The sequence below is a fragment of the Phocoena phocoena genome, chromosome 7, assembly GCF_963924675.1.
Source record: "Phocoena phocoena chromosome 7, mPhoPho1.1, whole genome shotgun sequence".
NCBI lineage: Eukaryota > Metazoa > Chordata > Mammalia > Artiodactyla > Phocoenidae > Phocoena > Phocoena phocoena.
Window position 1 is genome coordinate 110993101 of NC_089225.1, and position 13668 is coordinate 111006768.

At 51.0% G+C, this 13668-nt stretch overlaps 1 protein-coding gene across 1 annotated transcript in view; it reads right to left on the reverse strand.

Annotated features, from left to right (window-relative positions):
- Positions 1–13668, reverse strand: part of IQCA1 (IQ motif containing with AAA domain 1) — a 168458-nt gene that overhangs the window by 13440 nt on the left and 141350 nt on the right. Inside the window, exons 16-17 of the mRNA XM_065880633.1 lie at positions 13032–13118; positions 2564–2741 (exon numbers count right to left, since the gene is read on the reverse strand). Of these exons, the coding sequence (XP_065736705.1) occupies positions 2564–2741; positions 13032–13118 (265 nt within the window). The remainder of the gene's footprint in view (positions 1–2563; positions 2742–13031; positions 13119–13668) is intronic.

Sequence of the window (13668 nt, forward strand, 5' to 3'; positions counted from 1 at the left end):
TTATAATGTATGGGGAGTAAAGGGTTGTTCTCCTAGCAAATCACACTGACCAGGAACTTAAGATCGACCAGAAAGGACATACATCCTCTCTGTTTTGGTGGTGCTTGTGACTAATGAAGGATGAATAGAAACCAAGTCCGACCTAATAGTGTTTATTCTTATCAGCAATGCACCATGGCTACCATGTCATCGCTACTGCCATCTCCTCTACCATGACCGCCACCATGACCACCAGCATCTCCATCACCCCCAGGCTGCGGTCACGACCACCATCATCTCCATCACCACCAGGCTGTGGTCACGACCTCCATCATCTCCATCACCACCAGGCTGCGGTCACGACCACCATCATCTCCATCACCACCAGGCTGTGGTCGTGACCACCATCATCTCCATCACCACCAGGCTGCGGTCACGACCACCATCATCTCCATCACCACCAGGCTGCGGTCACGACCACCAGCATCTCCATCACCACCAGGCTGTGGTCACAACCACCATCATCTCCATCACCACCAGGCTGTGGTCACGACCACCATCATCTCCATCACCACCAGGCTGCGGTCACGACCACCAGCATCTCCATCACCACCAGGCTGTGGTCGTGACCACCATCATCACCATCATCTCCATCACCTCCAGGCTGTGGTCATGACCACCATCATCTCCATCACCACCAGGCTGCGGTCATGACCACCATCATCTCCATCACCACCAGGCTGTGGTCATGACCACCATCATCTCCATCACCACCAGGCTGCGGTCATGACCACCAGCATCTCCATCACCACCAGGCTGCGGTCACGACCACCATCATCTCCATCACCACCAGGCTGCGGTCATGACCACCATCATCTCCATCACCACCAGGCTGCGGTCATGACCACCATCATCTCCATCACCACCAGGCTGCGGTCATGACCACCATCATCTCCATCACCACCAGGCTGCGGTCATGACCACCATCATCTCCATCACCACCAGGCTGCGGTCATGACCACCAGCATCTCCATCACCACCAGGCTGTGGTCACGACCACCATCATCTCCATCACCACCAGGCTGTGGTCACCATCACCGCCATTTCCAACAACACCATCATCATCTCTAAACCAAATCCACCACCACCACCACTACCATGGGTGGCCGGGACGACCCCTCAAGGAGTCGCACCTTTGGTATTCACATGCTGTATAGTCCACTGTCCTTGAACTTGGGCTGGCCTGTGACTTTCTCTTGACCAGTAGAATGTGGTGTAAGTGACTCTGTGTGACTTCTGCAGCTGGGTCACAAGGATCCTTCCAGCTTCTGCCTGAACCTCTTGAAACGTTTGTCCTTAGGATGTTCCCCCTGGGGACCTAGCTGCCGCGCCGTGGAAGGCCATGGGGAGGGGCCGGGTAGAGGAGGTCTGATCACCAGCCCCAGACGAGCTCCCAGCTGACAGCCAGCAACAGCACAGTCACGGAGGGAATGGTCTCGGATTGTCCAGCTCTGTCCAGTCTTCAGATGACTGAAGTCCCAGCCGCCATTTACTGCGCCATCATGAAACACCTTGGGGAGAACTCCCTCACTGAGTCCAGTGGCCCTTCAGAATCACGAGAGGTGTACTTTGTAGTTTCAAGCCACTGGGGAGGTCTGTCACATAGCAATCGATAAAGGAAACCACCACCGGCACCACTGCCGGCTCCCTGGGCCATTTATTGACCCGCCATTTAAATATTTCTCCTCCATGCCCCCCATCACCGCCTTCTACTCCTCCACCTGTGCTCTCCGGGAGCTGAGATGGTGCGGGGCATTCTAGCCATCTCATATAAGGGTCACCACAGCCCTGGGAACTGAACAGTTCTCCTACTTTAGAGCTGAGAGAATGGAGGCTCAGAATGTCAGCCTACTTCTCAAGGTCATCAGCTATTCGGCGGGACAGCCAGGATCAGAACCAGAGCTCGTGAGAACCCACGTGCCACGGCTCTTCCCAATTTCACTGCACTGCCTCCCAGGGTCACTTTTTTGTATTGTTCCCATTTAAAAATAGGTTTCAAAAGAAGTGATTTTGAATCTGTCTATCCAAGGGAAAAAATGGAAAAAAAGTAAACTCTTGTTTTATTTAGTGTTTAAGTAAATCAACATTCTCTTGGACTGGTATTTTGAGCCTGGAAAAAAAAAAATTGACCAGGTGAAAAGAAATGCTTTTGCACGGGAAAGACATCACCACCACGGGGACAAGCTGAGTGACCCTAATCTACCTGTCAAAAGGAAAATTCTCACCCACAGGGGCTTTTGTCTCCTTCAGGGCTCAAAATAATAATCCCTGTCCTGTTTCCTTTTGCCTTGGGTAAAAAGAATTACATTAACAACAGAACAGAGATCTGTTGCTCTTGGGACCTGGTGTTTATGTTTATGGCTTGGAGTTCGCTGACGTCCTGGGGCACTGGGACTTACATCACCTTCTGATGGTCACCGGGTGACGAAGGCCACCCTCCTGGCTCAAGCCCACATGCATGCAAGCCCACACCGGACGGCCCAGCTTCGGTTACTGCATACTGGAAGGGGTGAGGGGTACTTGCCATATCTGGAAGCATAGTCTGGTCTGGGAACCAAAATAATTTTTTGATAAACTTTGCAAAGAGGTTGAAGTTCAGCATCAAAAGGTCGCTGTGTTGTCCCCACAATCAGAACCCTGTCATCTGGTTTCAGGAGCTTCAGGATTTTGAGAAGCTGTTTTTTCAGGCGTTTAGGTTCCATCTGGGAGGAAGAGAGAGGGGAAGAAATAAGCCCACACATAGAAAAAAAGAATTAAGAACAAAAGAAAATATAGCCTTGGATGCACTGTGGCATTCGTTGGTTAAAAAGTGATGCCCAAACACACTTTCTTAGAGTTTGTTCTGGGTCGGGTCTCGGGACGTGGTTCCTGGTTTGCATGGTCTGAACTGCTGGCACTTCCTTTCCTTAAATCTGGTGTTCAGATTTGGAAAGGGGGAAGGAAGGAAGCACCTGACCGAACGTACTAGCATCTTAACCCTAAGAATGGGAAACAGGGCGGATTTCCAAGCGGAAGGAAACTGGCTGGGATTGAGAATTGGTTTCCAGTGTGTTCCTCTGAGCTGTTTTGAAGGTGAACTCAAGATTTCCTTTGCTGACGGCTGTGACAACGAGGACCAAGGTCTTGGATCTCAGATCTGAAAACAGCTGGTTACATAAGAGTGTGAAACTTCTCTCTGAAGCAGTTTGGGTGTAGTTTGAACCTGTATTATTTCAGTATAATCTGAGCACTAATGAGGGGCAGGAGTAAGACCTGAGGTACCTGAGGGAGGATAACTTCTGGCCTCTGGGTGGGGTGGGGGGGCATGTCAGATTTGGCCACGTTGCCATGGCAACACATGGGCTTTAAATCAACCACAACTAGTGCAGCAAGAGAAGAGGAAGCGTCTAGGGGTGATGGGGGCGCCTCCACAGAGACACCCAAGAACAATCTGGGCCTTTTTTGCTCCCATTTGGCTCAGGGGCAATTGAGCCGGAGAGTTAAAGATCCCACCTATCCTGGGGCTTTCCTGGAACCGCCCCAGCACATGTGAGCTACTCTATAGAGATGAGGTCGCCTGTTGCTTGGCCCTGTGTGTCCTGCACACCTGGCCGGAAGACAGCCCCGCACGTCTGCCTGCAGGAAGGGGCTGGTAACATCTAGGGAAGGGAGTGGGCGTGGGATAAATTCCACGCTCGAGAATAAACGCGAATGGCAGGAAACTGGAGGCACGGGGGTGACAGAGCTGTGCACGGCTGCAGGGCCTTTGGGACAAGGACACTCGTGTGCTGGGGAATCGTTCCCTGGGAGGCTCTTTGGCTGCCCCGTGGAATTGGGAGTCAGACCTGGAACGGCAGCCTGCTGGGCAGAAGGAGGGAGGGTGGTGTTAGGAGTGTGGTCCGCAGGGCGGGTGTGAGCTGGGTGGGTGATGCCGGGGAGGGAAGGGGCTGTGGCCATGCAGGGGGCCCAGTGTTGTGCCCCTTCCTCCTTCCTTTTGTTTGACCAACAGAAAGGCCCAGTTCCATGTCTGGATTGACGGGGTGCAGGGAAAATACTGGATGAGAAAAGAGCGAGACGCCAGGCCGAGGGGCCGTTCGGAGGAAAGCCCAGTGGGAAGTTGCAGAAACTTTTGGCTCCAATGAGGCAAGAAGTTGGGGGCTTGCCTTGACCTTCCAGGACAGCGCAGCTTGTTACTTCCCGGCCCGTCAGCCTCGCTCATTACTTCTTACGCCCAGGCTGCTTCCATGGTACTGGTAGCATCGACTGCATTCTTCCTGTGTTCCCGGGGTCTTGCTCGGTGCCTGACATGAACCTCCTCACCTTATCCTCGCAGCCGCCCCAGGAGAGGGACCCGTTCTCACCCTCACTCTGGACATGCTGGCCTGAGGCACAAGGAGACCAAGGGACATCCGAGACCCAGAGTTCATGAGCCGGTCCCCAGCTGCCAGCACGGAGTTAGTGACTCCACAACCTTGCTCCTGCCCTTGTTCTGGGGACCCTGCCTTTCAGAGGGGATGTGCAGGGGGCCTTGCTTGCCCCACTCCCAATTCCCTTCCTGTTTAGGGGCCTATAGCGATTGAGGGCTGCAAAGGAGACTTCAAATATCTATTATTGTTATATTATCTATTATTATATCATTATTATGGTATAGATCAGCTTTATTGAGATGTAATTCACATACCATATAATTCACCTATTTAAAACGTATGATTCACCAATAAAATTAAAATATTAAAAAAATAAAATGTATGATTCAGTGTTTTGTAGTATATTCACAGAGTCGTGCAACCATCACCACAATTAACTTTAGAACGTTTCCATGTTCGTTGTCCCCCAAAAGACCCCACCCATTAGCAGTCACTGCCCATTTTCCCCCAACCTCCTTCTGCAATCCTAGGCAATCACTAATCTACTTTCTGTCTCTACAGATGTGTCCATTATGGATATTTCCTAAATAGAATCATTCCATATGTGTCTGTATGTGTGTGTGCAGCTCCTTTCATTTAGGGTAACATTTTCGAGATTCACCCATGTGGTGGCGTGTTTTAGGACTTCACTTTAACTGCTGGACGGTATCCATTGTACGGTTATGCCACACTTTACTCATCTACTCATCAGCTGATGGACATTTGTTTTTCTTACGCTTTTTGGCTGTTGTGAACAACGCTGCTAGGAACATTTGTGTATAAGATTTGTATGGATTAATGTTTTCGTATCTCTTGGGTATGTACAGAGGAATTGAATTGCTAGGTCTTATGGTCACTCTCTGTTTAACCTTTTACAGAAATGCCAGACTGTTTTCTAAAGTGTCTGCACCGGTTTACAATCCTAGCAGAGAGCAGATTTAAGTTTCTCTGGACTCTTACCAACAATTGTTACTGTTTTTCTTATTTTTTCCTTTTATTTAGCTAACCTGGTGGGTGTGAAGTGGTATCGGATTGTGGTTTTGACTTTTACTTCCCTGGAGGCTAAAGATGTTAGCATCTTTTCACGTGCTTAATGGCCATATGTATACCTTCTTTGGAAAGACGTGTATTCAGATCCTTTGCCCATTTTTTAAATTGGGTTACCTGTCTTTTTTTTTTTTCGCGGTACGCGGGCCTCTCACCGTTGTGGCCTCTCCCGTTGCGGAGCACAGGCTCCGGACGTGCAGGCTCAGCGGCCATGGCTCACGGGCCCAGCCGCTCCGCGGCATGTGGGATCTTCCCGGACCGGGGCGCGAACCCGTGTCCCCTGCATCGGCAGGTGGACTCTCAACCACTGCGCCACCAGGGAAGCCCGAGGTTACTTGTCTTTTTAATATTGAGTTGTAAGAGTCATTTATATTTTCTAGATACAGGTCCCTTGTCAGATTAATGACTTGCAAATATCTTCTCCCATTCTGAGTTGTCTTTTCACTTTCTTGTCGATGTCTTTTACAGCAAAAAGTTTTCAGTTTTGATGAGTTCAGTTTAAGTCTTCTTCTGTTACTTGTGCTCCTGGTATTGTAGCCAAGACACCATTGCTTAATCCAAGGTCACAGAGAGTTATGTCTCTATTTTCTTCTAAGGGTTTTATAGTTTTAGCTCTTGCTTTTAGGTCTGTGGTGCATTGTTGGTTAACTGTGTGAGGTAGGGGTCCAACTTCATTCTTTTGCATGTGGCAATCCAACTGTCCTAGAAGCATGTGTTGAAAAGGCTATTCTTTCTCCATTGAATTGTCTTGGCACTTCTGTCAAAAAAGTCAATTTTTTTGTAAATGTGAGGGTTTATTTCTGGACCAGTTCTATTCCATTGGCCCATTTGTCTCTCCTTAGGCCAGTACCACACTGCCCTGATTGCTGCAGCTTTACGGTAAGTTTTGAAACTGGGAAGTGTGAGTTCTCCAACTCCGTTCTTTTTCAAGATTGTTCTGGCTATGCTGGGTCCTTTGAATTTCCATATGGATTTTAGGATCAGCTTGTCAATTTCTGCAACTAAGGTCGTTGGAATTTTGATGGGGATTGTGTCGAATCTGTAGATCAATTTGGGGATTCTTGCCATCTTAACAATACGTTTTTCAATCCATGAATATGATGTATCTTTCTATTTGTCGAGGTCTTCATTAACTTCTTTCAACAGTGTTTTTGTAGTCTTCAGAGTAGAAGTCTTGCACTTCTTTTGTTAAGTTTATTCCGATTTTTTGGATGTTATTATAATTGGAATTGTTTTCTTAATTCTAATTTTAATCTTTTCACTGCCATGTATAGAAATGTTGCTTTTTGTATATTGATCTTGTATCCTCTATCCTGCAACCTTGCTGAACTAGTTTATTAGTTCTAATACTGCTTTAGTGAATTCCTTAGGATTTTCTGTATACAAGATCATGTCATCTGCAAATACAGTTTTATTTCTTCCTTTTCAATATGGACGCCTTACTTAATTTTCTTCCCTGATTGCCCTGGTGAGAACCTCCAATATAATGTTGGATAGAAGAGGTGCTCTTAAGGGGAAAACATCCAGTCTTTTACCATTAAGGATGATGTCAGCTGTGGATTCTTTCGTAGCTGCCCTTTATTAGACTGAGGAAGTTTCCTTTTCTTTCTATTTTTTTAATCATGAAGGGGTGTTGTATTTTGTCAAATGCTTTTTCTGCATCTGTTGAGAGGATGGTGTGGTTTCTGTCCTTTATTTCTAATGATATAGTATATTACATTAATTGATTTTTGGATGTTAAGCCTGGGATAAATCCCACTTGGTCATGGTGTATCATCCTTCTTCTGTGCTGTTGGATTCAGTTTAAAGGGACGTTTTGTAATGTAACTCACAGCAGAGAAAGAGATGGGATTTTTACAGCAAAATAAATCTCACAGGCTGGGCCTGAAGCCAGATCACCAGGCAGCTTCCGATCCCTTCCTCCTGCCCTCACAGAAGTCCAGAGGCTGCCTGGCTCCATCGGGAGGGAACAATGGCCCTGCAGGACTCCACCCAGGAAGCATGAATGGGGGTTGGGGACAACAGAGGAGCTTAAAAGAGGGCAAAGCACAGGAGAGGGATGACCCAGAATGAGACTCCCTGAAATCCCGGAAATGGGCATGAGGATGGAAACCTGCTCTCGAAGGGGCAGCTCCCCAACCCCTACCCCAGGTCTTTGCAGAAACCTGCCTTTGCTCAGACCCATGCCTCTGGGCGGCCTAGGATAGCGAGGCATGTTTGGTGGGGCTTGACTTTGCTACTGAATTTCCCTCAGGGGTCGGGCTCTGTGCAAAAATGAAAAGCTCAAGGAACAAACTCCACAATAACAGGCAGATGACGTAGCAAATGGTTCCGTGCACAGGCTTTGGGTCAGACAGATCTGATCTCAGTCTTGGTTCTGCTCTTAACAGATGTGTGACCTTGGGCAGGTTACTCAACTTCTCTGAGCCTTAGTCCCTGCATCTGAGAAATGGGGATAATCATAGGTCCTAACCTGAGGGATGCCATGAGGAGTATAGGGCATAATGTGTCTGTCTGACAGGTGCTTGAAATGTAAGTGCTGGTAGGAAATCAATGCTAGGTCTGCTCTATTGAAGAGAAAGGTTTCTGAAGGGGAGAGTCAGAAAAACTGGGGCTTTATGATTTGAAGGAAACTAGCAATATTGCCAACGGGGCTGAAAATGACGGTGTAAAAATCTCCCCCCGTTTCCACTGCACTGGATGATAAGGTGTCAATTGCTCATCTCTGAGGAGCTGCCTCCTGGGCCTCATGCCACTGAGGAAAGACCTCTGCTGAGATTCTGGAAGAATATTCCTTATAGGAATATCTACACCTGTGCCAGGAAAAAATCCACTGCATTTAGACAAGGCTTGGAGAGTTTGGAGATATCCAGAATTCATTTTACCAGGGTGGATCCAAAGCTCTCTTATGAAAAGTTGTTATACTAAAAACGTAACCCTTTGAAAAGGCAGGAGGAGGGGCAGGGTCATGTGGTAGGTGGTGATGGAGGAGGAGTTTGGACAGGCCCTGCCTGAGTCGGCAGCAGTGTGGGGGAGGTATCCCATGGGTGATTCTGGGTGATGCCGGGTGACTGCACCCGAGCCTCAGGGGCGAGCTGCAGGCTGGGGATGGAGTGGGGGCACTCGTTGGCTCAGGGGTGATTTGTTAAGCTGGTGCCCAAGGAGGGCGAGGAGAGCAAAAAGGTCTGTGGGCCTGAGATGGACTCTCAGTGAGCACCAGTGTATTTAAGGGGTGGGTGGAAGTGCATGGAGGAGACACAGAAGAAAGCGTTGGCAGGGTGTGAGGAGACCAGGAGAAGGCTATGGGGGCTAAGGGAGGACAGGGTTTTACAAGCTGGGGCCCACTGGCGAAACGGGTTTCAAAGAAATTTGTGAGAGCAGTTTCCATGGAGCTGCAGAGCATCGAGTGGACAGTGGTGGGTTGAAGAGTGAGCGGGGATGGTGAGAAGAGTCTTTTAAGAAGCTTGATGGAGAATAATGCAAGGTGGTAGGGGCGACTGGGGCGTGTGTGGGGTGCACATGGAGCTGCCCAAAGACCGGTGGAAGAAGGACTGACCCCTACCTCACACAGTTAACCTGGTGAGACTGGAGACTACTACTCTGTGGGAGCAGACACATGCTTGCAAGGTCTGAGCCCATCCCCAGCAGCCTGGTTGCCATGGTGACAGTGGTGCAGCCCTGCCTGTTCTGAGGCAGGAGATGATATTGCTGTCTGTGTCTCCTGACGATGGCAGGGATGACTGAACTTAATTAGCCTGTTTGGATAACAAATGTTGATCCTGGGCCGCGTCCAGAGTGATATCTTCACTGATGGCGAGTCCCATTAGGAGGGGATGGAAATGAAAGGTGAGTACATTCAGCCAACACTCTTCTCTACTCGGGCCACCCCTGTTCCGGTTCAGAGCCGCGTCCGTTATTCATGAGACTGGCGTGCTCATCCATCATGTCAGCCAACATCCTCACCATCACCTGGCAACCTTCTCAGCCGCCCCTACCGCTGGGCCTGCCAGCCCCACACCACCTTATTACTGTGGGCGACTTCAAATTAGTGTCTAACACCCATGAAGCGGTTTCCATTCGCTTTTCTGCGGCCAGCTCCACTAAACCACGGCAGCAGCCAGCTTCAACCCAGCCAGCGCTTCCCTCGTGGAGGCCCTACTGTCACGTGGGTAGGGCTCCTGCTAGATGGAGTCATGAGGGTAACGGAGCAGAAAATGCATCAGCAGCCCGTCTTGCCTCATTCCTTACTGCATTCGCCTCAAACACCAACAGCTGACCGAGGCTCCAGCCTCAGATGGTGGAAAGGAGGGCCCTCCTCCTGGGAGGGGAGGGAGAGGGCGCTGTCCAGGCATCTGCCAGGTCCCTGGGGGCTGGGTGTTGAGGACAACGTGGGGGGCAGGGGTGGTCAGGGACCAGGGGACTCTGGAGCCTGACACATTTGCCTCTAAGACCTGAGGGCCCCACGGGCAGTCTTCAGGATGTGGTTTAAAGTAGCCTGGGGGTTGAAGAGGGGAAGAGGGAGGACGCAGGTGTAGTAGAAGCAAGGAGGGTCAGATGAGAAGCCGGTGCTGACACTGGAGCTGCATCCAAGCAGGGAGAGGGGTCCTGCCTCAGAGTCTGAGCTCTGCACTTGACCAGCTGTGCGCCCTCTCGGGCCTTTGTCCTCTTCTGCAAAACAGGAGAAGGCCGCCTCCCTCCCAGGGTGCCAGGAGCTTCCTGACCTACGCGTTGTGCCCCTGGGCGTCCTCTGCCTGTGGCAGCAGCCCTAGGGGTCCCTGTGCCCGGCTCTGCACCCAGGAGCCATCGCTGCCACCTGGCCTTCTCCGTTGCCTCCCTCCTTATGACCGCATGAGCCTCCACACTGTACCTCCTAAAGGGCCTGAGCCCAGAGGTGGAGGCCTCGAGGGTGGAGCTAGTCATTGCGGGTGAGAGTTTTCTTCGAAGCGCGTTCCTGGAATCCCTCCAGTGCCCTGGGCGGACGCTGGGAGTGCTCTGTGTTGTGGCTGTAGGCGGTGGTTTCTCTGCAGGTGGACATTCTTCTCTAGGTTTCAGCACCTTGGGGATCGGGGCAGCCTTTGGGACGGAGGCTGGGCTGGGTGGTAGTGAGGACGCCGGGCTCCTGGATGGCCGGGTGATGCAATGCGGAGCCGGTCGTGCTACCTCCTGGTGCCTCTCGTTGGCGGATGCGGCTGCTGCCCTTGGAATTTGGTGACCACCTCCAGAGCATGGACGTCCAGTGCTCATGACTGCCCCAGGCCCGGGAGGCTGAGGGACTTGGGTAAGGACAGGAGTCAGAAGCTGGAGGTGGGGTGGGAAGGAGAGGAGAGCTGGCCCAGCACTGGCCCCAGAGGCAGGAAGGCAGCAGGAACCCTGCAGCCCTGCTCTCCGAGGGGCAGGCCCAGGACGTCGAGCTGAAGGATGCACAGGCAGTGGTTCTCTGCCCACCGTGCTTTCCCCTGGCCGGGGCACTGGAGCTGGGGCCGCTGCACTGCTGCAGGGGTGGGCATGCCCCTTGCAGCTCTGTCTGTGCCTGCGCTGGCTCAGGCCCCCAGCCGGCCTCTGGACATTTGGGGACCCAGGGACCCTTCTGCTTGTATTCATCAGGCATCCTGGGGTTTTCCCAGGTTGTGATTCAGTCCTCCGTGCAGTTAATTCCCCGGACGGACGACAGACGCTTCTAATGCAGAGGTGGACAGAATAAATGTCCGATTTGTCCACAACAAAGACTGTGCCACCAAAGGCCTTCATTTTCTGCAGGAGTAAGACTAGTTGGTGACCGTATCTGTGGGAATCAGAGATTGTGCTGGAGGGAACACCTCGGGATCAGCAAGGAAGGGCCTATTCAGGGGAGGGTTCTGGAGACTCTCCTTTACCGGCTCCCTGCTCTTTCACAGTGACTCCCCTTGGGGGGGCATCTACTGAACTCACACCTCGCTTCCTGCCTGACGCTCCCTCAGAGCCCGCCAGCCCTTCCCCCAGGGCCCCTCTGGCTCTCTCAAACGGGTGTGTCCATCCCTCTTACTCTCGAGCCACTGAGGGGTACAGACGAGCAGATGTAATTGTTGGTGACAAACCGACAGCTCGAGGGGGTCATGGGAGAGAATTCGAGAGGGGCTGTACGAACTCAGAGGCTATTCTCTCTGGAGCCCTTTAATTAGATACTTAAGGAAGTGGAAGCTCAGAGAGGTTAAATTACTTGCTCAGGGACACACAGCCAACTAAGGTGAAGGGCAAAGCAGGCCGGGAACATACGTCTCCTGAATTCTCATTCTCCAGGCTGATGTCCAGTGCGAGAGCCCTCGCCCATTCATGAGACAAAGCTTCTGGTGACGTGAAGTGTGTGACACCTGGATTAAACGCTGCCTTGCATCTCTCTTTAGATTTACCGTAGTTACTGCTGCCTTCAAGTTCGCATGTATGTGGCCTTTTAAAGGATTTATTTTATTTTGTTATTTGTTATTTTTTTGTGTGGTACGCGGGCCTCTCACTGTTGTGGCCTCTCCCGTTGCGGAGCACAGGCTCCGGACGCGCAGGCTCAGCGGCCATGGCTCACGGGCCCAGCCGCTCCGCGGCACATGGGATCTTCCCGGACCTGGGCACGAACCCGTGTCCCCTGCATCGGTAGGCAGACTCTCAACCACTGCACCACCAGGGAAGCCCTATTTTGTTATTTTTTTAAAATTAATTATCATGGGAGTATAGTTGCTTTACTGTATGTATGTGGACTTTTTTTTAACGTAGCAACTTCGCCAGCAGAGGGAGCTACCTACCAGATTCCCAGATTAAATAATAAATGAGTCCTCTTAAGAGTTTCTAAAATGACAGGGCAATCAAGGCTCATTTGGGGAAGAAAAGATTCAGCTTTCATTCTTTATCCAAATCATCTCTACCTGCTAAAAATGATGTATAATACATAAGGAGCAAAAGTGATTAAAATCCTTATGAATTTAATCAGAAATTCACAGTTAACCACTATTTGCTTTGGTGCAAATTGATGTGGAATAACAATCACGTGTGTCTGCAAATTTTTTTTAACTTGTGGGAAATTTGCTGGTGATTTGCCGGGGGAAGTGCGGGGGAGGGGAGCCATTGAAAGGAGAGAAAAGGAGGAAGCAGGCATTGACAGAAGACTCCCCGGGGACACCCAGTGTGGGGCGCTTGGCAGTTCTATGGACGGTCTTTGTTCATAAATTGCAGGCCTTTTGCTATTTATTATAATGAACAATAGGAAATCCTAATAATAACTCCTATGTGTGCCATTTGCTGTAACTGACTACAGTTCTCTCAATTGTTTCTTACCCGTGAATCGGTAGGTTTGGGTTTAACGCTCCCCTCCCCCCTTTTCCATACTTTTTTTCATTTCTTCTAAATTATGCCTCGTAAAATCAGACACTGGATCCTTTCAAATGCAGTCAAGTGCTTAGGGCAGAGAGACGGCTGCCCCTCCGTTTCCTTCCTCCCTTGAAAAACCAAGACCGTCTTGAAAAAACGAGGTAGTCCCTGGTACGGGGCCCCTGTGGAGGAGGGAAAGGGCCACATTAAGAAATGAGAAGCCCTCACCTTCCTTTCGGCGTTGGGGACTTTTTTGTAGAAGGTTTTCTCGGTGTCTCCAATCCACACCACGGAGGGCTGGAGCTGGCGGGCCACCTGCAAGGAGAAACGGTGGGTTGTAAATGCATTTCCCTCTGGGGTGCACACTTGACCCCCGGCCACAGCAGGACTCGGCGGCCCGCCGTGTTGGCTCGGGGACGGCTGGCGTGGGGGGCGGGGCTCGCGGGGCTGCACTGCGCATACGGCCTGTAGCCTCCTTCACCGCGGGATGGGGGCGCTGCCTGGCCCTCTCCCACCTGTGGTCAGGATGCGCTGGGTGTCTGTGCGTTCTGCTCCTGGACCCCGAGCCTCGACTCAGTTTGGCTTGAAATAAACCAATAGTTTTCTGCTGCAAACGAAGGGAATTGGGCCAGGGCTTTTAATTACAGCCTACGCCCCGCTCCCAGGTTGATTCAAGTTTGCTCATTTCGAGAAAAGCTGTTTTAGCACCAGGGCCCCCGTGATGCCATTTGTTCGTCTCCGTGTGGCTGCGCCTCTGCGGCCGTGGTTTCGTCTGGAAGGTGGCTCTGAGCCCCTCCAGGGCGAGCGGGGCTTCGTGACAGCGCTGGGACTTACCGTGGACCCATGAATAATTGCCACACACCTA